Source organism: Sapajus apella, unplaced genomic scaffold (genome assembly GCF_009761245.1).
Source record: "Sapajus apella isolate SASKATOON/1434 unplaced genomic scaffold, GSC_monkey_1.0 scaffold51, whole genome shotgun sequence".
Taxonomy (NCBI): Eukaryota; Metazoa; Chordata; class Mammalia; order Primates; family Cebidae; genus Sapajus; species Sapajus apella.
Genome location: NW_022436991.1, coordinates 9904880 through 9927993, shown reverse-complemented (window position 1 = coordinate 9927993; position 23114 = coordinate 9904880). Strand labels below are relative to the sequence as shown.

The following is a 23114-nucleotide window of genomic DNA, read 5'->3' as shown; positions in this document are numbered from 1 at the left end:
TTGTATTTTTAGTAGAGACGGGGTTTCACCATGTTGGTCAGGCTTGTCTCGAACTCCTGACCTTGTGATCTGCCCACCCCAGCCTCCCAGAATACTGGGATTACAGATGTGAGCCACTGTGGCTGGCTGAGGGCCAGATAGAGGGCTATTGAAATAGATTGCAGTGAGGGCACGGCTCTGCTACATATGAAACCCCCACCTAGAAGCAAGTCATCTACGAATGGTCTAGTGCCAGGTTCCCCATATTTTAGTGTTTATAATAGTTGTGAATCACCGTTTAGATGTTCATCACTCATTTGCTGGAATGAACTTGACTATGGTTGGAGAGAATTCCTTATACAGGGTCATGTCATTCATGTTGCTGATTGAAGTGCTTTTCTCCATCCTTGTTCTTTCTCCTTGAACTAACCTAATTCATTCTTAGGATTTTGTTTTGTTTTGTTTGTGACAGGGTCTTGCTCTGTCAGGCAGGCTAGAGTGCAGTGGCATGATCATGGCTCACTGTAGCCTCGGCCTCCTGGGCTCAAGCCATCTTCCTGCCTTAGCCTTTCAAGTAGCTGGGAATACAGGTGTGGGCCACCATGCCTGGCTAATTAAAAAAAAAAGTTTTTGTAGAGATAGGATCTCACTGTGTTGCCCAGGCTGGTCTCCAACTCCTGGCCTCAAGTGCTCCTCCACCTTGGCTACCCAAAGTGTTGGGATTACAGGCATGAGCCTCCATGCCCGACTTTATTTTTTTTTAAGAAAAAATCTTTTTTTTTTTTTTCCCCAGACAGTCTTGCTCTGTTGCCCAGGCTGGAGTGCAGGGGCACAATCTCGGCTCACTGCAACCTCCACTTCCCAGGTTCAAGCAATTCTCTCACCTCAGCCTCCTGAGTAACTGGAATTACAGGTGCCTGTCATCATACCCCAGCTAATTTTTCTATTTTTAGTAGAGACGGGGTTTCACTATGTTGGCCAGGCTGATCTCGAACTCCTAACCTCAGGTGATCTGCCTGCCTCAGCCCCCTAAAGTGTTGGATTACAGGCATGTGCCAGTGTGCCTGGCCAGGAAAAAAATCATTCATGTGTTCTTGCCTCTTCTACTAGTTCTTGTATCACAAGGATAAAAACAGCTCATATCCATACATACAAATGCCTTTCATCATCTAACAAAAAGAACTTAGACTCCTCAGACTTCTATTTGGCCTTCATCCTAGATTTTGGTAGACATGAGCTTCTGCTGATTTATACTTTTGGCCCGTGGCCCATTTTTTTTTTTAGGATGTAAGCATGATAGCTGGGCTGTCACCTCCTGAAGGTCAGTTTAGCACTACAGGCCACAGGAGCCAGGGCCCATGTGTCTCCTTCGGACTTTTCCCACTAGCAATAAATATGAAAAATTGCCAATATATAAAAATGTTGAAGGAATTGTACAGTGAATACCCATGTAGCCACCTCCTAGGTTGTACAGTGAGCATTTTGCTTTATTTGCTTTATTGCAAATCTGCCCCTCTATCCCTGTCTCTGTTTGTTCAGTAATCTATCTTTTTTTTTTTTGAGACAGGATCTCGCTCTGTCATTCAGGCTGGAGTGCAGTGGCGTGATCTCAGCTCACTGCAACCTCCGTCTCCTGGGTTCAAGTGATTCTCCTGCCTCAGCCTCCCCAGTAGCTGGGATTACAGGCACCCGCCACCATGCCCGTCTAATTTTTGTATTTTTTTAATAGGGTCACAGCTCCACAGGGTCATGGGGTGTCCCCTATTGCTGTGTTGAGTCGCAGGATCCAAGAAATAAAGAGACAGGACACAGACAGACTGGAAAAGAGCATCTGGGCCCTGGGGGCCATGCCACCTATGAACGGAGACAGGCGAGGCCCTGAACGTCCAGAAGCATCTGTATTTATTAGGTACAAGGCAGGGGGAAGGGTGGTGAGTGAGGTAATATATAGGCTTAATGATAGGGCATGTATAATCACATGAGTAGCAAGTGAGGGAGCTACCCCATTAGGTCACCTAGCCAGAGAGGTGGGCCGTGTGCAGTAGGGGGCTGTGCCGTGTACAGTAGTAGAGAGACTCATGTACAACAAGGGGGTCCACCTCCATTAGGTCACCTGGGCAAGGAGGTGAGCTGTGTGTAACAAGTGCCGTGTGCAACACTTCTTATCTGGGGGCTGGAGACTTCAAAGGATTCCGATGGAAGGATGCTGTAAACCAATGCAGTGGGACCCGACAGAGTGTGCTGTGCTCTAAGATAATTTATAGAAGAATGATTTGAGCCATCCCAGTGGCGAGGAAAAGCTCACAGGGTGTATAGCTGCCGTGGTGCAATTACACCGAAGGGGTTCTTCTCCCTCGGTTGTTCATGAGATCTCAGGCCCGAGGCCTACTTTCCACAAGAACTGGATGCAAGGTACGGCCACTCCTTTTCAGGAGGAATAACTCTTGCTCCAAGCCAGCCATGCAGCGGGTATTGAATGCTGCCATCTAGGCCCTGACCTGCCACATAGTGTATGCCCTTTCAGGCAGGGGCACTACCACCTGGGTCATTGGTTCTTGCCCTGGCCTGGCTGTTTTTCCAATGTATTTGCTTTTGCACCGTGACTGCTCTTGGCATTCCTCCTACTATAAACTACCGTGTGATTATATAGAAAGATTATATAAATCAGCACTAAATGTTTCAGTATAGCTCCGACTAAAATCCAATATATGATTGTATAGAAAGATTATATAAAACTAAGTGTGGTTTTATATATATAAGCTAGATATAAGATTACATGGAGCTAAGTATTATTATATATATGTTAGATATTAGTAAGCAGTAAGTTACACTTCAAGCACTAATTGTGCCTGAGTCTGCACAGCTCTCCTTCCTCGGTGCCCATGTTGGGGGTTACCCACAACAGGGTTTCACCATGTTGGCCAGGATGGTCTCCATCTCCTGATCTCGTGATCTGCCCACCTTGGCCTCCCAAAGCGCTGGGATTACAGACGTGAGCCACTGTCCCCAGCCTAATCCATCTTATTTTATTTTATTTTATTTTATTTTATTTGTTTTTGAGATGGAGCCTCTGTCGTCAGGTTGGAGTGCAGTGGTACAGTCTCGGCCCACTGCAACCTCCGCCTCCTGGGTTCAACTGAGTCCCCTGCCCCCGCCTCCCGAGTAACTGGGACTACAGGTGCATGCCACCACGCCCAGCTAATTTTTGTATTTTTAGTAGAGATGGGATTTCTTTTTTTTTCTTTTTTATCTTTATTTCTTAGAGACGGGGTTTCACCATGTTGGCCAGGATGGTCTTGATCTCTTGACCTCATGATCCGTCTGCCTCAGCCTCCCAAAGTGCTGGGATTATAGGTGTGAGCCACCACGATCAGCGAATCCATTTCATTTTTAAAAGTTATTTTTATTTTTTATATAAAAATATTAAATTAAACAGAGATGAGGTCTCACTACATTGCCCAGACTGGTGTTGAACTCCCGGGCTCAAGTGATCCTCCTACCTCAGCCTCCCAGAGTGCTGGGATTGCATACATGAGCCAATGTGCCCAATCATCTTATTTTTTTTTAATTCATTTCTAAGTAAGTTATAAGGCCAGGTGTGGTGGCTTAAGACTGTAATCCCAGCACTTTGAGAGGCCAAGGTGGGCAGATCACCTGAGGTCAGGAGTTCGAGACTAGCCTGGCTAACATGGTGAAACCCCGTCCCAACTTAAAATGCAAAATTAGTCAGGCGTGATGGCACATGCCTGTAATCCCAACTACTTGGGAGGCTGAGGCAGGAGAATTGCTTCAGCCTGGGAAGTGGAGTTTGCAGTGAGTGGAGATCGTGCCATTATACTCTAGACTGAGCAACAGACTGATACTCTGTCTCAAAAAAAAAAAAAAAAAAAGAAAAGAAACTGCCAGACCTTTGCACAAAGTAGTTGTACCTTTTCCACTCCTACACAGTGTGTGAGAGTTCTGGTTGTTCCACATCCTTGCTGAAATTAGGTGTTGACATTCTCTTTAATTTTAGCCATGCTGGTGGGTGTGTAGTAGTATCTCATCATGGTTTTCATTTGCATTTCCCTGATGACTAAGGACATTGAGCAACTCTTCATGTGCTTATTGGCCATTTGTGCATCTTCCTTTGTGAAATGTCTGTTCAAGTCTTTGTCCATTAAAAAAAAAAAAGTTATTTGCCTGTTATTATTGAGTTGTAGCAGTTATTTGTATGTCCTAAGACAAGCCCTTTGTCAGATACGTTTTGTAGATATTTTCTTCCAGTCTTCATTAGCTTGAGCAAAATCAAGACCTCTGGTCAAGCCACAGATTACAATGCAATAATAAAAAGGGAAATACCCCTGTTTTTTCAAATGGCAAAAGACTTGAGTAGACACTTGACAAAGAAAGGTGTACAAATGGCCGACAAGCATGTGAAAAGTTGCCCAATGTCCTGGTCTTCAGGGAAATGCAAATTAAAACCACAATGAGGGCCAGGCACAGTGGCTCACGCCTGTAATCCCAGCACTTTAGGAGGCCGAGGTGGGCGGATCATGAGGTCAGGAGTTAGAGATCAGCCTGGCCAACATGATGAAACCCCATCTCTACTAAAAATACAAAAAGTAGCCGGGTGTGGTGGTGGGTGCCTATAATCCCAACTACTCGGGAGGCTGAGGCAGGAGAATCACTTGAACCCAGGAGGCAAGGGTTACAGTGAGCCAAGATCACACCACTGCACTCCAGCCTGGGTGACAGAGCAAGACTCCACGTCTCAGAAAACAAACAAACAAACAAAAACACATTGAGATACCACACACCCACCAGAACAGCTAAAATTAGAATGTCAACACCAAAATGTTAATAATTATTGAATGCTTCAATATTTAAAAAATTTAAATGTAAGTATGTAAGTGATTTTTTTTTTTTTTGAGACAGAGTCTTGCTCTGTCCCTCAGGCTGGAGTGCAGTGGTGTGATCTCAGCTGACTGCAACCTCAGCCTCCCAGGTTCAATTTTCTTTTCTTTTCTTTTTTTTTTTTTTTGTTTTATTTTTATTTTTCTTTACTGGAAAAGTCCAGCGGAAAGCGCAAACAAGCAATTTTCTGCCTTAGCCTCCTGAGTAGCTTCCATTACAGGTGCCTGCCACCACGCCTGGCTAGTTTTTATATTTTTAGTAGAGACAGGGTTTCACCATGTTGGCCAGGCTGGTCTTGAACTCCTGACCTGGTGATCCACCTATCTCGGCCTCCCAAAGTCCTGGGATTACAGGTGTAAGCCACTGTGCCCAGCCTTTTTTTTTTTTTTTTTTTTTTTTTTGAGACTGAGTTTTGCCCTATCACCCAGGCTGGAGTACAGTGGCACTATCTGGGCTCACTGCCACCTCCACCTCCCTGGTTCAAGCGATTCTCATGCTGCAGCCTGCAGATTAGCTGGGACTGCAGGCTCGCACCACCATGCCCTGCTAGTTTTTGTATTTTTTAGTAGAGACAGGGTTTTGCCATGTTGGCCAGGCTGGTCTCCCAACTCCTGGCCTCAAGCACTCCACCCACTTCAGCCTCCCAAAGTGCTGGGATTACAGGTATGAGCCACCACGCTAGGCCTCACATTTTTTTTTTCTTTTGAAATAGAATCTCACTCTGTTACCAGGCTGGAGTACAGTGGCGTGATTTCGGCTCATTGTATCCTCCCCCTCCCGGGTTCAAGCGATTCTGCTGCCTTAGCCTCCTGAGTAGCTGGGACTATAGGTGTGCGCCACCCATGCCCAGCTAATTTTTGTATTTTTAATAGAGACAGGATTTCACCATGTTGGCCAGGGTGGTCTCGATCTCTTGACCTTGTGATCCACCTACCTTGGCCTCCCAAAGTGCTGGGATTACAGGCGTAAACCACCATGCCTGGCCACGAATTTTTAAAACAACATTTAAAAATAACAAATTTGGTGTTGGTATAGAGGGTGAATTGAGGTTATGCTGGAGACAGGTAAGAACCTTTGTCTGGTAGAGGATGGTGATGGAAATGTTGAAGTTCAAGAAGAGTGAGCAGTTGTTAGGACCTGGTAACTGATGAATGGACCACAAGAAAGGAGAGTCAGAGGGTGGTTTTCATCCTGGTTGAATGGAGACATTACTGACAGGAACAGAGAAGTTGAAGGAAACAGGTTTGGGGAGGTCAGTGGGAAAAGAATAAATTTTAATTTTGCCTGCTTTTAAATTCCAAGTGAGGGTGACACATCCTAACAGTGACATCCAGTAGGTGGTTGGGACAAACACAAATTGGAGAGCCCTCAGCAGTTTAGCTATTTTTTGTTTTTCTGATACAGGGTTTTGCTCTGTCTCCTAGGCTGGAGTGCAGTGGTGCAACCTCAGCTAACTGCAGCCTCCACTTCCTGGGCTCAGGTGATTCTCCCACCTCAGCCTCCTTAGCAGCTGGGACTACAGGTGAACACCACCACACTTGGCTAATTATTTTTTTTTTGAGACAGAGTCTTGCTCTGTCACCCAAACTGGAGTGCAGTGGCACGATCTTGGCTCACTGCAACCTCTGCCTCCTGGGTGCAAGCCATACTCCTGCCTCAGCCTCCCCAGTAGCAGGGATTACAGGCCTGCATCATCATGCCCAGCTAATTTTTGTATTTTTAGTAGAGACAGCATATCAGCAGGTTGGCCAGGCTGGTCTCAAACTCCTGACCTTGTGGTTCACCTGCCTGAGTCTCCTAAAGTGTTGGGATTACAGATGTGAGCCACTGCACCCAGCTACCTGGCTAATTTTTAAACCTTTTTTTTTTCTTTTTTTTTTTTTTTTTAAGAGACAGAATCTTGCTTTGTTGCCCAGGCTGGTCTCAAACTCCTAGGTTCAAGTGATCCTCCCATCTCCATCTCCCAAAGTGTTGAGATTACAGGCATGAGCCACCGCACCTGTCCTGAATTTGTTTCTTAACTCTGAAAGTATTTTGTAGATTCTTTAAGATTTTTTACGCATAAGATAATGTCATCTGTGAACAGAGATAACTCTGTTTTCAATTTGATGTCTTTTATTTCTTTTTCTTGTCCAATTGCTCTGGCTAGGACTTCTGGTACTTTGTTGAATAGAGAGGCAAAAGCAGGCATCCTTATCTTGTTCCTGTTCTTTGGTGAAAAGCTTTCAATCTCTTATCATCAGATATCACATTAGCTGTGGGTTTTCATGTATGGCCTTTATTATGTGGAGGAAGTTTTCTTCTATTCCTAGTTTATTTAGTGTTTTTCTCATGAAGGGGATAGGATTTTGTCAAATATATTTTCTGCATTAATTGAGGTGTTCATGTATTTTTTTCCTTTCATTCTGTTAATGTGGTATATACAATTGATTCATTTTAAAAATTAGAGATTTATAACATTTTTTATTTTTTAAGGCTGGTCTCAAATTCCTAACTTCAAGTGATCTTCCTGTTTTGGCCTCCCAAGTGCTGGGATTACAGGGTTGAGCCGCCGTGCCAGGCCTTGATTCATTTTTGTATAGTTGATTCATTCTCACATTCCTGGGTGAATCCTACTTGGTCATGGTTTATAATGTTTTTTAATATGCTGCTGAACTCAGTTTAGCAGTGTTTTGTTGAAGATGCTTGTATGTGTATTCATAAGGCATGTTGGTTTGTAGTTCTTTTCTTTTTTTTTTTTTTTGTTGAGATGGAGAATTGCTCTGTTGCCTAGGCTGGAGTGCAGTGGGACCATCTCAGCTCACTGTAACCTCCGCCTCCCAGGTTCAAGCAATCCTTCTGCCTCAGCCATCCAAGTAGCTGGGATTATAGTCGTGCACCACTGCGCTCAGCTAGTGTTTTGTATTTTTAGTAGAGATGGGGTTTCACCGTGTTGGTCAGGCTGGTCCCAAACTCGTGACCTCAAGTGATCCGCCTGCCTGGGCCTCCCAAAGTGTTGGGATTACAGGTGTGAGGCACCACGCCTAGCCTGTAGTTCTTTTCTTGACTTTGTCTGTTTTAGTATCAGGGTAATGCTGGCTTCATAGAATGAGTTGGGCAGTGTTCTGTATTAGTTTGTTAGTTGTTTCCATAATAAACTACCTCAGACTGGGTAGTTTAAACAACATAAATTAATTTTCCCAAAGATCTCAAGCCCAGAAGTTCACGATCAAGGTGTTCACACGATTAGTTTCTTCTGAGGCTGGTCTCCTTGACTTACACATGGGCATCTTTTTCCTATGTCTTTCCTTTCTATTTGTCAATGTCCTAATCTCCTCCTCTTAAAAGGACTCCAGTCATATTGGATTGGAGCCGACTATGTGATACTGTATCACTTTTATTACCTCTTTAAAGGCCCTGTCTCCAAAGATAGTAACATTCACAGAATTTTAACATAGGAATTTTAGGGGACACAGTTCAGACCATAACATGTTTTCTCCTCTTCAAATTTTTTGAAAGTCTGCTAGACGGGTTGTTGTTAATTCTTCTTTTAGTGCTTTCTAGAATTCACCAGGGAAGTTGTCTAGTTCTGTTATTTTGTTAGGAGTTTTTTGATGACTGATTCAATGTTCTCATTAGTGATAGGTCCATTCAGAGTTTCTTTTTTTTTGTTTTTTGTTTTTTTTTTTGAGATGGAGTCTCACTCTGTCACCCAGGCTGGAGTACAGTGGGTGCAATGTAATTTCACTGCAACCTCTGCCTCCCGGGTTTAAGTGATTCTCGTATCTCCTAAGTTTTTTGCATTTTTAGTGGAGGTTAGATTTTGCCACGTTGCCCAGGCTGGTCTCGAACTCTTGACCTCAGGTGATCCACCCACCTTAGCCTCCCAAAGTACTGGAATTACAGGCGTGAGTCACCACACCCGGCCTATTCAGAGTTTCTATTTTTCCTTAAGTTGGTTTCTTCAATATATTATGTTTCTAGGAATTTGTTCACTTCATTTAGGTTATTCAGTTTGTTGGCATATAGTTGTTCTGTTCATAGTCTCATAATCATTTTTATTACTTTTTTTTTCAAGTTTTATTTTTAGTTGACTAAAAATTTAAATTGTATAGTTTTTTTATTTCTGCAAAATTGGTGGTCATGTCCTCACTTTCATATCTGATTTTTGTAATTTGAGTCCTCTCTTTTTTTCTTACTTTAGGTAAAGGTTGTCAATTTTGTTGATCTTTCCAAAGAACCAACTTCCGTTTTTTTTTTTAATTGGTTTTTTATTCTCTATTTTATTCTCTGCTGTCATCTTTATTATTTCCCTCTTTTTGCTAGCTTTGGGTTTAGTTTGCCTTTCTTTTTCTAGTTACTTAATATGTACAGTTGGCTTGTTGGTTAGAGATCTTTCTTTTTTAAAATTCTATGTGTTTATGGCTATAAATTTTCCTTAGCACTACTTTCACTGCACCCTGTAAGTTTTGATATGTTGTGTTTTCATTTGCCTCAAGTTATTTTCTAATAAAATTTTGCATTTTATTGGTTTTACAGTTTTTAAATGTTTGCCTTTTTGGCCTTAGAGTTGCTAGCTACTGCTTTTATTTTTTATTTTTTTTCTTTATTTTTTGAGACAGAGTCTTGCTCTGTTACCCAGGCTGGAGTGCAGTGGCACAATCTCAGCTCACTGCAACCTCCGCCTCCCAGGTTCAAGCAATTGTCCTGCCTCAGCCTCCCTAGTAGGTGGGATTACAGGTGCACACCACCACTCCCAGCTAATTTTTGTATTTTTAGTAAAGACGGGGTTTCATCATGTTGGCCAGGCTGGTCTTGAACTCCTGACCTCAAGTGATCCACCTGCTTCAGCCTCCCAAAGTGCTGGGATTATAGGCATGAGCCACTGTGCCCAGCAAGAACAGCTGTTATATCTCATTTCATGTTTATTCATATTAAAGATGCATTATTTTAAAAAACTATATAATCAACACTTGGGCTGTCTGTGAGAATCCCCCTCTAAATGGACACTGTACATTATCCAAGTTTTGCCTAAGAGATCTAAAGAATGGGAAAAAGGCCGGACATGGCAGCTTATGCCTGTGATCCCAGCACTTTGGGAGGCTGAGGCAGGTGAATTACAAGGTCAGGAATTCAAGACCACCATGACCAACATGGCGAAACCGCGTCTCTACTAAAAAAAAAAATACAAAAAATTAGCTGGGCATGGTGGCACGTACCTGTAATCCCAGCTACTTGGGAAGCTGGGCCAGGAGAATTGCTTGAACCTGGGTGATGGAGGTTGCAGTGAGCCGAGATTGCACCATTGCACTCCAGCCTGGGCGACAGAGCAAGACCCTGTCTCAAAGAAAAAAAAAAAAAAGGATGAAGAAAAGACAATGAATAAGTGAATACATAATCTAAATGGGTCTAGATACACTATTCCTGGTGAACCTTAAGAATAATCGAGAAATCCAAGTAGACTGAAGATCTCTGTCAAGGGGAAAGCTGGCTTATAGGCCAGACAGCAGCTGTGCTTCAAGATTCTTACAACTCCAATTCAATTAAGTACGCTCCTCTTTCATTCTATTTTATTCCCTAGCTCCCACTCCCCAGTGTCTCCACTGTCATGTTCATAGTCCTCTCTCTCTATTTTTTTCTTTTGAGGTGGAGTTTCGCTCTTTTCCCCCAGGCTGGAGTGCAATGATGTGATCTCGGCTCAGTGCATCCTCTGCCTCCCGAGTTCAAGCTGTTCTCCTGCCTCAGCCTCCCAAGTAGCTGGGATTACAGGTGTCTGCCACCATGCCTGGCTCATTTTTGTATTTTTCAGTAGAGACAGCATTTCATCATGTTGGCCAGGCTGGTCTCAAACTCCTGACCTCAGGTGATCTGCTCACCTCAGCCTCTCAAAGTGCTGAGATTACAGGTGTGAGCCACCAAGCCTGGCCCATAGTTCCCTCTCCAGTCAATTTTTTGTGACCATTGGAAAAAAATGCTACATGAATGCATTTGTTCGATTTGAAAATAGTTAGACACTTGGGTCACTGATAGACATGAACTTGCCAGTTGCTCTGGGCAGGTTGCAAGTTCCAAGTCTTGCCAGTTTACTTTACTTTCTGAGCATGTTCACATTTGCCAAGGAAAGCTTTGGGCTTATAGCTGTAAACTAAGCCACTTTTAATCTATCAGGGAAGATCCTTTTGGGCTGACCCAGGAGACAGCTTCTTTAAAAGGTGCCATGGCTCACACCTATAATCCCAACACCTTGGGAGATTGAGGCAGGAGAACTGCTTGAGGCTAGGAGTTTGAGACCAGCCTGGGCAACATAGTGAGACCCTGTCTCTATAAAATTAGTTAGGTGTGGTAGTGCGTCCATAGTCTCAGCTACTTGGGAGGCTAAGGTGGAAGGATCACTTGAGCCTGGGAGTTTAAGGCTGCAGTGAGCTATGATTGTGCCACCACACTTCAGCCTGGGACCCTGTTTCCAAAAAGTTTTTAATTTTTAATTTGCATTTATTTTTGGTTTTTTTGAGACAGAGTCTCGTTTGTACCCAGGCTGGAGTGCAGTGGCGCAATCTTGGCTCACTGCAACCTCTGCCTCCTGGGTTCAAGTGATTCTTCTGCCTCTGCCTCCCGAATAGGTGATTGCAGGCACGCACCATCATGCCTGGTTAATTTTATGTTTAGTAGAGATGGGGTTTTGCCATGTTGACCAAACTGGTCTTGAACTCCTGGCCTCAAGTGATCCACCCAGCTTGGCCTCCCAAAGTGCTGGGGCTACAGGTGTGAACCACCACGACTGGCCTCTCAAAAAAGTTTTTTAAAAATGGTAGGCTCGCCGGGCGCGGTGGCTCAAGCCTGTAATCCCAGCACTTTGGGAGGCCGAGGCGGGTGGATCACGAGGTCAAGAGATCGAGACCATCCTGGTCAACATGGTGAAACCCCGTCTCTACTAAAAATACAAAAAATTAGCTGGGCATGGTGGTGCGTGCCTGTAATCCCAGCTACTCAGGAGGCTGAGGCAGGAGAATTGCCTGAACCCGGGAGGCGGAGGTTGCGGTGAGCCGAGATCGCGCCATTGCACTCCAGCCTGGGTAACATGAGTCCACCCCCTCCTCAAAAAAAAAAAAAAAAAAATGGTAGGCTCCTACTTGACTGAATGTTCCAAGGCAGGTATACCTCTCTCTCACTGCAGGTTTTCCAGAAGCCCCATGAGGTGGTGACGGTGCTGCTGATTCAGACCCTGGGGGCCCTCACGCCCTCGCTGCCCTCCTGCCTCAGCAGTGGCGTGGAGAGGGCAGGGCCGGAGCAGGAGCTCACCAGGCTGCTGGAGTTCTACGACACCACTGCCCACTTCGCCAAGGGCTTGGAGATGGCGCTGCTCCCCCACCTATGTAAATATTCCTTCCTTCCAGCTCTCCAGCTTGTCTTTACTCGCTCTTTCTGAAGCTTCTGGGGCCTGGGTTTGTTTGCCTTTTCAGATGACTGATTTTACAGAAATGGAAGGGATCTGTGTTTTCCTTCTCAGCAGATGTGGAGGGCTTTTCCATGAAAACGTTGCCATCATGGGAATACTTGTTTAATATACTTGCCTGGCTCCAGTGCTGCCTGGGTGCTTTACATGCTTTGGGGAAGTGATGGACACCTCTCTGGGTGCTTGGGATGTAAAAGAGGCATCACAGCGAGGCAGGTAGATTTATGGCAAAGAGTTGGTGGCAGATTACACCAGGAGGCAAGTGTATTGCTCATCCTTTGAAGTCATCATGAAGCATCAGACAGTTCAACCTCAAAAGTCAGTTTTAGAGAACAAATACGCTACAGGGGCTTCCTTCCTCCCGCCTTCCCTCCCTCCCTCCCTTCCTCCCTCCCTCCCTCCCTCCCTTCCTTCCTTCCTCCCTTCCTTCCTTCTTCCCTCTCTTGTTGCTGCTTCCCAGATTCAAGTGATTCTCCTGCCTCAGCCTCCTGAGTAGTAGCTGAGATTACAGGTGTGCATCACCACACCCGGCTAATTTTGGTTAGGCTGGTCTCCAACTCCCAACCTCAAGTGATCCGCCAGCCTCAGCCTCCCAAAGTGCTGGGATTACAGGCGTGAGCCAGCTTGCCTGGCCGCTACAGGGGCTTTTTGAAGAAGCGACAGCAAGTGTCCCAGAGCAGGGGAGCTGTGCTAAGAGTAAAGGTGGTCGTAGAGAAAATGAGCTTTCTCCGGTGGCTGACTAAGAGAAGAGCACCCCTTGCTCCCATTTGGGTAAACAACACCTGGTGTGTGACATTCTCCAAGCTCTTTCCCATTTATGCTAAAAGCTTCATAAATTTTTAAAGAACACAGACCCCATGACTCATGCTGCTGTCAAATCAGGAAATCCCTTCAGGAAGGCCTTGTTCTGCTGTTTGGCTGCTGTGTGTCACTAACTTGGTTTATTTAATAGTTATTCTCTTTAATTACATTTGTGCATAATTGCCTCATACGTTCCAGGGAGTGTGTTTATTGTTCAGATTCCTGATGACTCATCGGTGTTTTTGGCACACTCACAGGTCAGGCCTTAGTTATGGGAAAGGCCCGCTGGATGTGGGCAGCTTCCAGGGTACCGTGTTGCCTTTGCGGAAGTGGCAAAGGAGAGTTGGAAGAGTTGGGCTAAGGAGAGTTGTTTGCAGCACAGCGGGACGAAGGTGGAGCAAGGAACGGCTGCATCCTTCCCCTGGGGTGGATGTAGTAAAGAAGAGAACCACCCTTGAGACACATCTAGCAGTGCTTTGCTAGTCAGCCACGGGATGAGTCTCACTCTGTCACCCAGGTTGGAGTGCAGTGCTGCAATCTCAGCTCACTGCAACCTCTGTCTCCTGTTCAAGCAATTCTTCTGCCTCAGCCACCCGAGTAGTTGGGACTACAGGTGCGTGCTACCACACCTGGCTAATTTTTGTACTTTTTAGTAGAGATGGAGTTTCACCATGTTGGCCAGGCATGTCTTGAACTCATGACCTCAGATGATCGACTTGCCTGGGCCTCCCGGAGTGCTGGGATTATAGTAAGTGTGAGCCACTGTACCTGGCCAGGACTTTAATTTTTTTTTTTTTTAGACAGAGACTTGCTCTGTCATCCAGGCTGGAGTGCAATGGCATGATCTCGGTTCACTGCACCCTCTACCTCGCAGGTTCAAGCAATTCTCCTGCCTCAGCCTCTCGAGTAGATGGGATTACAGGCGCCCACTACATGCCTGGTTAATTTCTTTTGCATTTTTAGTAGAGATGGGGGTTTCACCATGTTGGCCAGGTTGATCTCAAACTCCTGACCTCAAGTGATCTGCCTACCTCAGCCTCCCAAAGTGCTGAGATTACAGGCATGAGCCACTGCACCTGACCTAGATTTCTGATGATCCTTCTTAAGATTTTAACTTTAACGTTCTTTGGAAACACACAAAAATAAAAATTAAAAAGAGAGCAAGAACAATCCATAAAGTCATCTGTCAGAGCCACCAACAACACTGTTTGCACCATTAACACAAATATACATTGCTTACAAAATATTATATAAATATTTAATATCTACCGTATAAATATTATATAATAAATATGGAATGTAATATATATTTAATATATACTTTTATATGTTTGCATGTAATTACATATTATATATATAAATATCTTAAAATATTGGCTGTAGACAGTTTTATATTTTCTTTTCTTTCTTTCTTTCTTTTTTTTTTTGAAGACTTGTGCTCTGTTGCCAGGCTGGAGTGCAATGGCACGATCTTGGGTCATTGCGACCTCCGCCTCCCAGGTTAAAGTGATTCTCCTGCCTCAGCCTGCCAAGTAGCTGGGACTTCAGGCATGCGCCACCATGCCAGCTAATTTTTGTATTTTTAGTAGAAACAGGGTTTCACCATGTTGGCCAGGATGGTCTTGATCGCTTGACCTCATGATCCACCTGCCTTGGCCTCCCAAAGTGCTGGGATTACAGGTGTAAGCCACTGCGCCCAGCCATATTTTTATTTTTTGAAATGCTAAAAATAATATGAAGACCATTTCTGATATAGTTAAATGTTTTCCTAAGACATAGTTTTGTTGTTTTTTGTTTTTTCAAGACAGGGTCTTGCTCTGTTGCCCGGGTTAGATTGCATTGGTGCTTTCACAGTTCACTGTAGCCTTGTACCTTCTGGGCTCAAGTGATTCTCTGAATTCAGCCTCTTGAGTAGTTGGGACCACAGGCTAATTTTTAAATTTTTTGTACAGAGAGGGTCTCCCTATTTTGCTCAGGCTGGTTTCAAACTCCTAGGCTCAAGCGACTCTCCTGCCTTGGCCTCCCAAAGTGCTGGGATTACAGGTGTGAGCTACCACACCCAGTCAATTTACTACATTTTTTAATCACTATGATGTATAAAACTATTATGAACTGTTTTATACATTAGCTTTTAAGCCTACCTCCAATTATTCCTTAGGATAAGTTTAAACTTGTAGTTACTCAGAAATGAAGAATGTGAAGATATTTGTCACATTTTGTTCTTTAGAAAGTGTTCACCTGTTTTCTTATCTATCAGTAGCGAACGAAGGTGCCTGTGTTTCCGCGCCCTCACCAGCACGAGACTTTTTTCTCCTTTCCTTGCCAGGTTCTTAGACAATTACTGATATATCATTTTAGTTTTTCACTTTAGTTATTAGGGAGTTTGAAAGTCACATTATATAAAGTATCTTTTCTCTTTTGAATTGCTTATTTTTTAGCCTGTTACTCTGGGAATTTAACCTTTTTCTCGTTAATTTTTAAGAGCAATTTATTTAAAATAATATATTATTAAATATATTATAAAAAGCAACAAAAGTGTGTATTATAAGAATTAATGATATAGAACTCTATGACACAAAATAGCTCTCCTGTAATCCCACTTTACCCACTGTTACGAATTTGGTGCACATTTCTGAAAGATTCTTATATAGTGAGAAATTTTTCCCATTGTTTATCAAATATGTTATAAATGTATTTTCTAACTTTTAATTTTACCTTTAACATTTTTTCTATTATTTTAATAGTTAATACATGTACCTAATACAATTCAAAATGGAAAAGATTATGCAATATAAAGTAAATTTAAAAAAATTTAGGTTGGCTTTATCATTATAGAAAAAGTTGGAAATACAAGGAAGGAAAAAAATAAATAATCCTCAACCTGCCATTCAGAAATAGCATTTTGGACCAGGCATGGAGGCTCACACCTGCTCCAAACCTCAGGAGGCTGGGTTGGGAGGATCACTTGAGCCTGGGAGGCAAAGGCAGCCATGACCTGTGGATGCACCACTGCACCTTAGTCTGGGGGACAGAGTGAGACCCTGTCTCAAAAAAAAAAAAGAAGAAAAGAAAAAAGAACTAACACCTTGGATTCTATACATGTGCAGATTTGATTATTACCACATTAGACACACATTACTTTACCTAATCTCTACAAAACCTTGTAAATTGGTGTCAGAAATCGAGACCAGTAAACTTTTGCTGAGTGAGTATTGAAGGAGATGCAGCAGTTTAACTAGATGAAGAGGGGAAGGGAAGAAGATGGTCCTTCCAGACAGAAGGATCAGCATGTGACCAGAGGAAGCTTTTAGGAATGGAGAGAAGGCTGAGAGCTGGAGGAAGAGGGAAGGAGGATGAGATTGTAGAAGTAGTAATAAAACTAGCTGGAGGAGGGGACCAGAAGGATGTGAGGACACCAGGAAGTAGGCTATTACATTTACTAATCCCCTGTTGAGACTATGTCCAAAGCTTTCTGATTCTGGGCCATGTTTCCATGAACATCCTTCTCTCTCTGTGTATTTGTTGATTTCTTTGAGATGATTTTCATGAATCGAATTGCTGTGTTGTACAATATGCACATTTACATTTTGATACAGCATGTTTTAGATTTTTATATGGTTGAACATAGGAATTTTTGGAATGCCTTGGCTATGGGGTATACTTTTGTTTTTTTGTTTTTGTTTTGAGACAGAGTCTGGCTCTGTCGTGCAGGCTGGAGTGCGGTGGTGTGATCTCGGATCATTATAATCTCTGACGCCCGGGATCAAGTGATTCTCCTGCCTCAGCCTCCCAAGTAGCTGGGAACATAGGTGCGTGCATCTCGCTCTGTCGCCCAGGCTGGAGTGCGATGGCAGCTAAATTTGTTTTGTATTTTTAGCAGAGACGGGGTTTCACCATATTGTCCAGGCTGGTCTCAAACTCCTGACCTCAAGTAATCCACTCACCTTGACCTCCCAAAGTGCTGGGATTACACATGTGAGCCACCGTGCCCTGCCTGTGGGGTATCCTGTTTCTGTGAAGTCCTAGGAACACATGGCATGGGGAATGTTCTTCCTGTATTGCCTTTTCTCTGTGGCAATTCTTTTTTTTTTTTTTTTTTTTTTTTTTTTTTTTGGTGTATAGTTTTAGAATCTTACTCTATTGCCCGGGCTAGAGTGCAGTGGTGCGATTTTGGCTCACTGCAACCTCCGCCTCCCAGGTTCAATCGATTCTCCTGCCTCAGCCTCCTGAGTAGCTAGAATTACAGGTACCTACCACTACACCTGGCTAATTTTTGTATTTTTAGTTGAGATGGGGTTTCACAATAATGGCCAGGCTGGTCTCCAACTCCTGGCCTCAGGTGATCTGCAAAGTGCTGGGATTACAAGCATGAGCTATTGTGCCCAGCCTCTGTGGCAATTCTTGAACCTGAGCTTGATGAGGGTTATCTTTTGAAGGGATTCTTATCCATGGTGGGTCATGGGATTCAGGGGGTTGGTGTCTTCAATATTGCTTTAGGCAAATCTGTGCAAAGCCCAAATTTATCCAGATATTTGCTGGACTGATTGTAGAAGCAGCTTCCATGAATGCTAAAAACTGCTTAACAAAATGTAGTCCCCTTTGGAGATCCAACGGGGAAAGGTCTAGTAGAGTGCCTCTCGATTGTTGCTTTCCCACAGTTAATTTCAGATTCTTTGTTCCTTATCATTTCTGATTCCCTAAAGATGAACACAATCTGGTAAAAGTCACGGAACTGGTGGATGCTGTGTATGATCCATACAAACCCTACCAGCTGAAGTATGGCGACATGGAAGAGAGCAACCTCCTCATCCAGATCAGCGCCGTGCCTTTGGTAAAGTCACAGTGCGTCCTGGGGCCACTGAGGAAGCATTCTGTTAGCCAGGCTCTTGGCCACGTCTGAAGGAGGGCTGGGGTTTGGGATCCGGTATGCAAAAATATGGGCTTTAAGGGCTTGTGGGCTCTTGTAATCCAAATGTAAAATGAGACCGTGTGTTTGCTACCAATTTTCTATAATTGGTGGTTCGGACAGGGTCTCCATCTGTTGCCCAGGCTGGAGTGTAGTGGTATGATTACACCTCACTGCAGCCTCGACTTCCCAGGCTCAGGTGATCATCCTGCCTCTTCCTCCTGAGTAGCTGGGACTACAGGCATGTGCCACCACGCCTGGCTCATTTTTGTAATTTTTTGTAGAGACAGGGTTTCGGCATATTGCCCAGGCTGGTCTCAAACTCCTGGGCTCAAGCAATCCACCCACCTTGTTCTTCTAAAGTACTGGAATTAGAGGCATGTGCCACCCCACTGGTCCCCAGTTTTCTGTTTAAAATCCCCATTGAAGGTTTAACAAATTGAGACGCTTAAATCTTTTGGGGATAAGTTGATTATCTCCCTGGTTTAGTAATTTCTTATTAAGGTGGTCTTTTGTTTAAGGAAAATATGCAAATGGACACAGGAGCATAGACTCATGGGGATGCTGCAGGGACAGGTTCACTGTGTGGGCACCAGGGGTGGAACTGAGGCCATTTCCATTTCAAATATTATTTTGTTTTCAAGTCATAAGGTTGTCTAGCATGAGATGCATTGACATTTCAGAATTGATCATATAGTAGTTCAAATCTACTTCCTCTTACCATTTTCTTGTTTTCTAGGGATATACCTAGAAAATCTGTTGCACTTCAGTGACATTCTTGCCCTGAAAGAAGCATTTTCCTTTTGCTACTTTTTTTTTTTTTTTTTTTGAAAGAGTCTTGCTCTGTCACCCAGGCTGGAGTGCAGTGCACAATCACAGCTCACTGCAACCTTGATCTCCCAGGCTCAAGCGATCCTCCCACCTCAGCTTCCCGAGTAGCTGGGACTACAGGTGCCCACTACTGTGCCAAGCTAATTTTTTGTATTTTTTGTAGAGATGGAGTTTCACCATGTTGCCCAGGCTGGTCTCAAACTCCTGGGCTCAAGCGATCCATCCATCTCTGCCTCCTGAAGTACTGGGATTACAGACTTGAGCCACCAAACCCAGCCTCCTTTTGCTACATTCTTTGGAGTGTCTGATATGGAGAATTTGAATCCTAGCTCAAGAGCCAGAGGGAGAGATGCCATCTTAATAATCACAGAAAAAGAAGGAAGCAGTGAAAAACATTAGGATGAAGTAGATAGACATTTGATCATGTTTTTCTGCCAGGAGTTAATTTCCATGATCCCACTGATGACTTAGACTGTTCTCCCTTGATTCAGGCTCTAGAGGAGAGTTCACAGGTTGCAACTGTATATCTGACATCATTATTAAGCGATTTTACTACAGATGAGAGGGGTTGGAGGTCTTCCCCTATCTCAGCATTATCTGCTCTCAAGCCTGATGCAGCTTTTGTTTGTCTGTATTTGCTGAGCAGGAGCATGGGGAAGTGATTGACTGTGTGCAGGAGCTGAGCCACTCCGTGAACAAGCTGTTTGGTCTGGCGTCTGCAGCCATTGACAGATGCATCAGATTCACCAATGGCCTGGGCACCTGTGGTCTGCTGTCAGCCTTGAAATCCCTCTTTGCCAAGTAAGGCTCGGAGACTGGATGAGCCACACTGGAGCAGTGTCTGTCCCAGTGAAAATGCACGTGTTTTATATATCTGCTCTGAACCCTGGGAAACACTTGCACCTGAGCCCAAGAGGACGTTAAGGATTCATGGTGGCATTGTTTGTGATGGGAGAACATTTGAAACAACTAAAACATCCACCCATTAGGGAAGGCTGCATAAGATGTGATATATCCATATGAGGGAAACTTGTGCAGCAGTTAAAGTATGTTAAGAGAAAAAAAAAGAGGCCAGGCGTGTGGCTCACACCTGTAATCCCAGCACTTTGGGAGGCTGAGGCAGGTAGATCATGAGGTCAAGAGTTCAAGACCATTGACTGGCCAACATGGTGAAACTCCATCTCTACTAAAACATACAAAAATTAGCTAGGCATGGTGGCTCCTGCCTGTAGTCCCAGCTACCTGGGAGGCTGAGGCAGGAGAATTGCTTGAACCCAGACCCGGGAGGTGGAGGTTGCAGTGAGCTGAGATTCCGCCACTACACTCCAGCCTAGCGAGACTCCATCTCGGAAAAAAAAAAAAAAAAAAAGAAAAGATAAAACAAAAAGAAAGAAACCTTAAACAAGTGAAATTTAACAAAGTTTGTTTGAGCAAAAAAAGATTCTGTGACCTGGTACAGTGAATCATGCCTGTAATCCCAGTACTTTCGGAGGCTGAGGAAGGTGGATCACTTGAGGTCAGGAGTTTGAAATCAGCCTGGTCAACATGGCGAAACGTCTCTAGTAAAAATGCAAAAATTAGCTAGGCATGGTGGTGGGTGCCTCTAATCCCAGCTGTTCGAGAGGCTGAGACAGGAGAATCACTTGAAAAAGGGGGTGGACTATATTCACAGCAATTCTGACACGGCTAACAATTAGAAATGTGTGGCGTGAGAAACAGCTGGAAGGTTTGAGGACAAAAATGATGTGATGAAAGCTATGCTTTCCTCTGAGATTTCATGACAAACGTGACAAACCCATTTAGAATCCTGAACTGACAGATAACGAAATAGAGAAAAGCATTTGCCTATAGCCATACCTGAGAATGGTGGCTAATCAAAACTCCTTCTCCTGCAGTGCGTGCCTGCTCTTTCTGCAGAGCATATGGTTATTTGTAATGGTTGCAGGGTGGTGACATGGTTGTTTAACCTCCCATGGCTAAAGCACAATCTAGGGTTCTGCCCTCTGGGACTCAGAACCCTAGAAAGCTGTCACCTCTCTTGGTGCAAGGGGAAGATGTTATCAGTGGGACTGGGTTTTGCAGCTTTCTGCCTGAAAGCATTGAGGTCTCTGTAAAGGGGGCAGCAGGATCATTTGCAGTCAGTGGAGTCTGAAGCAGTTTCTTCCACTTCGTTAGCTGAGTGGTCTGTATCTCCACTGCACATACTGAGCTTTCAGGTCAGTGCCCTGGGTCCTCACATTTCACTTCCCTCAGTTAGAGCTATGGTTTGGGAGGGGCAAGCAGCAAGCCCTTTTGTGATACACGCAAATGTTACAGGTTTCTTAGCTTCCAGAGGACGTCACTCCCTCCTTTATGTCCAGCTCTGTGCTAGTTCCTGGGGATATAAGTATGAGGCACAGACCCTGTTCTCCCAGAGCTTAAAGCCCAGCAGCAGCAATAGGCATCAAACAGGCTATAAGCAATAAGCATTGCTAATTGCTTGCTCTGTCACCCAGGCTGGAGTGTAGTGGTGTGCCCATGACCCACTGCAGCCTTGACCTCCTAGGCTCAAGCCATCTTTCCACCTCAGCCTCCCGAGTAGCTGGGACTACAGGCACATGCCACCGTGCCCAGCTAATTTTTGTATTTTTTGTAGAGATGAAGTTTCACCATGTCACCTGGTATGGTCTTGAACTCCTAGGCACAAGTGGTCCTCCCACCTCCGCCTCCCAAAGTGCTGTGATTACAGGCATGAGCTACCACAACGGACTATTTTTTTTTTTTTTCAAGAGATGGCATCTCACTGTGTTGCCCATGCAGGTCTTGAACTCCTTGAACTCAAGTGATCCTCCCTCCTTAGCCTCCCAAAGTGTTGGGATAATAGGCATGAGCCACTGTGCTCTGTCTAAACAAGCTGTTTAATTACAGTGTTTTAGATGCTAGGAGGGAAAAGTATGTTCAAACAGTGAAAGCAAACAGCACACCCTGTGAGGGAGGATTTTCTGGCTTTGCATTCATGGTCCTGTCCCATTAAAGTCAGACCCTTGCCAGCCATGGAACTTTAATCTGTGTGCCATGGGTATTTAATCTAAATTTAGAGGATGAGAATGATAGAGAGGTACCCTGGATGTCATGACCTGCCTTACATTATCCCAAGTCACAGCCAGTTACTACCATGGGACTGTGATGTTTAAACAGTTCTTCAAACCTTTCACAGAAATGTACTTACCTGGATGAGCAGGGCATTTATCAGCATCATCTCTCACCTGGTTGAACCTGGAATCAACTTCGCAACGATCCCTTCCTTCTCTTGGGCATCTCTCTTAGAAACTGCTCGACCAGGTGGTGAAGACATTTGTGTGGTCAGAGTTTTACAAGCAGTTTCACTCCGCGGTGGGAGCCTCTAAAGATGTTCTCAAGGCCATTAGTAGTTTGTTCAGAGCTGTAGGATCCAGGTCTCTTTAGAGTCGGGGAATCGATGGTGACCTCCCTACCATTTTCTCCCCTTTCTCGGTAGGTATGTGTCTGATTTCACCAGCACTCTCCAGTCCATACGAAAGAAGTGCAAACTGGACGACATTCCTCCCAACTCCCTCTTCCAGGAAGATTGGACGGCTTTTCAGAACTCCATTAGGTAAACTGGGGATTGTAATTCACGCTGTTCCTAACGTAGTCAGCATAAACACACATGATATAGTAGTATAAAAATGGCAAATGTGTTTGGAAGTGTTTCATTTTTTTTTCTTTCACTGCCTTTTTAAAAAGCAAATGGTCGGGGGTGGGGAGGTGGGGAGAGATAGCATGGGGAGAAATGCCACATGTAGGTGAAGGGGAGGAAGGCAGCAAATCACACTGCCATGTGTGTACCTAGGCAACAATCTTGCATGTTCTTCACATGTACCCCAAAACCTAAAATACAATAAAAAAAAAGAATACAAGCAAAAAAAAAAAAAAATTATATGTTCTTGCCAGAAATTAAGTAGAAAAAAAAAAAAAGCAAATAGTCTAGACTCTAAACACAAACTAATAAATAAAAACCCATCCCAAACCGACCAACAAAAAGACCCCTCCGGCTCTTAAAATATTTTTTAAAGTTCTTTACAAATGCCTTACCATGTTTAATGACTTAATTTTTTTATATTTGGTGTGAGATTTTTTTTTTACCTGCCCCCATCCCACGCCAACCTATAGTTTTTATAGAGCTAAAATAACTTAGGGCTTATTTATGTATTAGAAAATACACAGGTGATTGGATTCTGTTTCTGGATCTAAGAACCATGATACATGGCT

General features: G+C 44.0%; 1 protein-coding gene across 3 annotated transcripts in view; it reads left to right on the top strand.

The window, feature by feature from the left end:
- The window catches only part of COG7 (component of oligomeric golgi complex 7), a 77018-nt gene that overhangs the window by 17183 nt on the left and 36721 nt on the right, over window positions 1-23114 (top strand). For all 3 annotated transcript variants that reach the window (XM_032242945.1, XM_032242947.1, XM_032242946.1), the window contains exons 7-10: window positions 12029-12227; window positions 17812-17939; window positions 19492-19646; window positions 22342-22458. In XM_032242945.1, the coding sequence (XP_032098836.1) occupies window positions 12029-12227; window positions 17812-17939; window positions 19492-19646; window positions 22342-22458 (599 nt within the window). The remainder of the gene's footprint in view (window positions 1-12028; window positions 12228-17811; window positions 17940-19491; window positions 19647-22341; window positions 22459-23114) is intronic.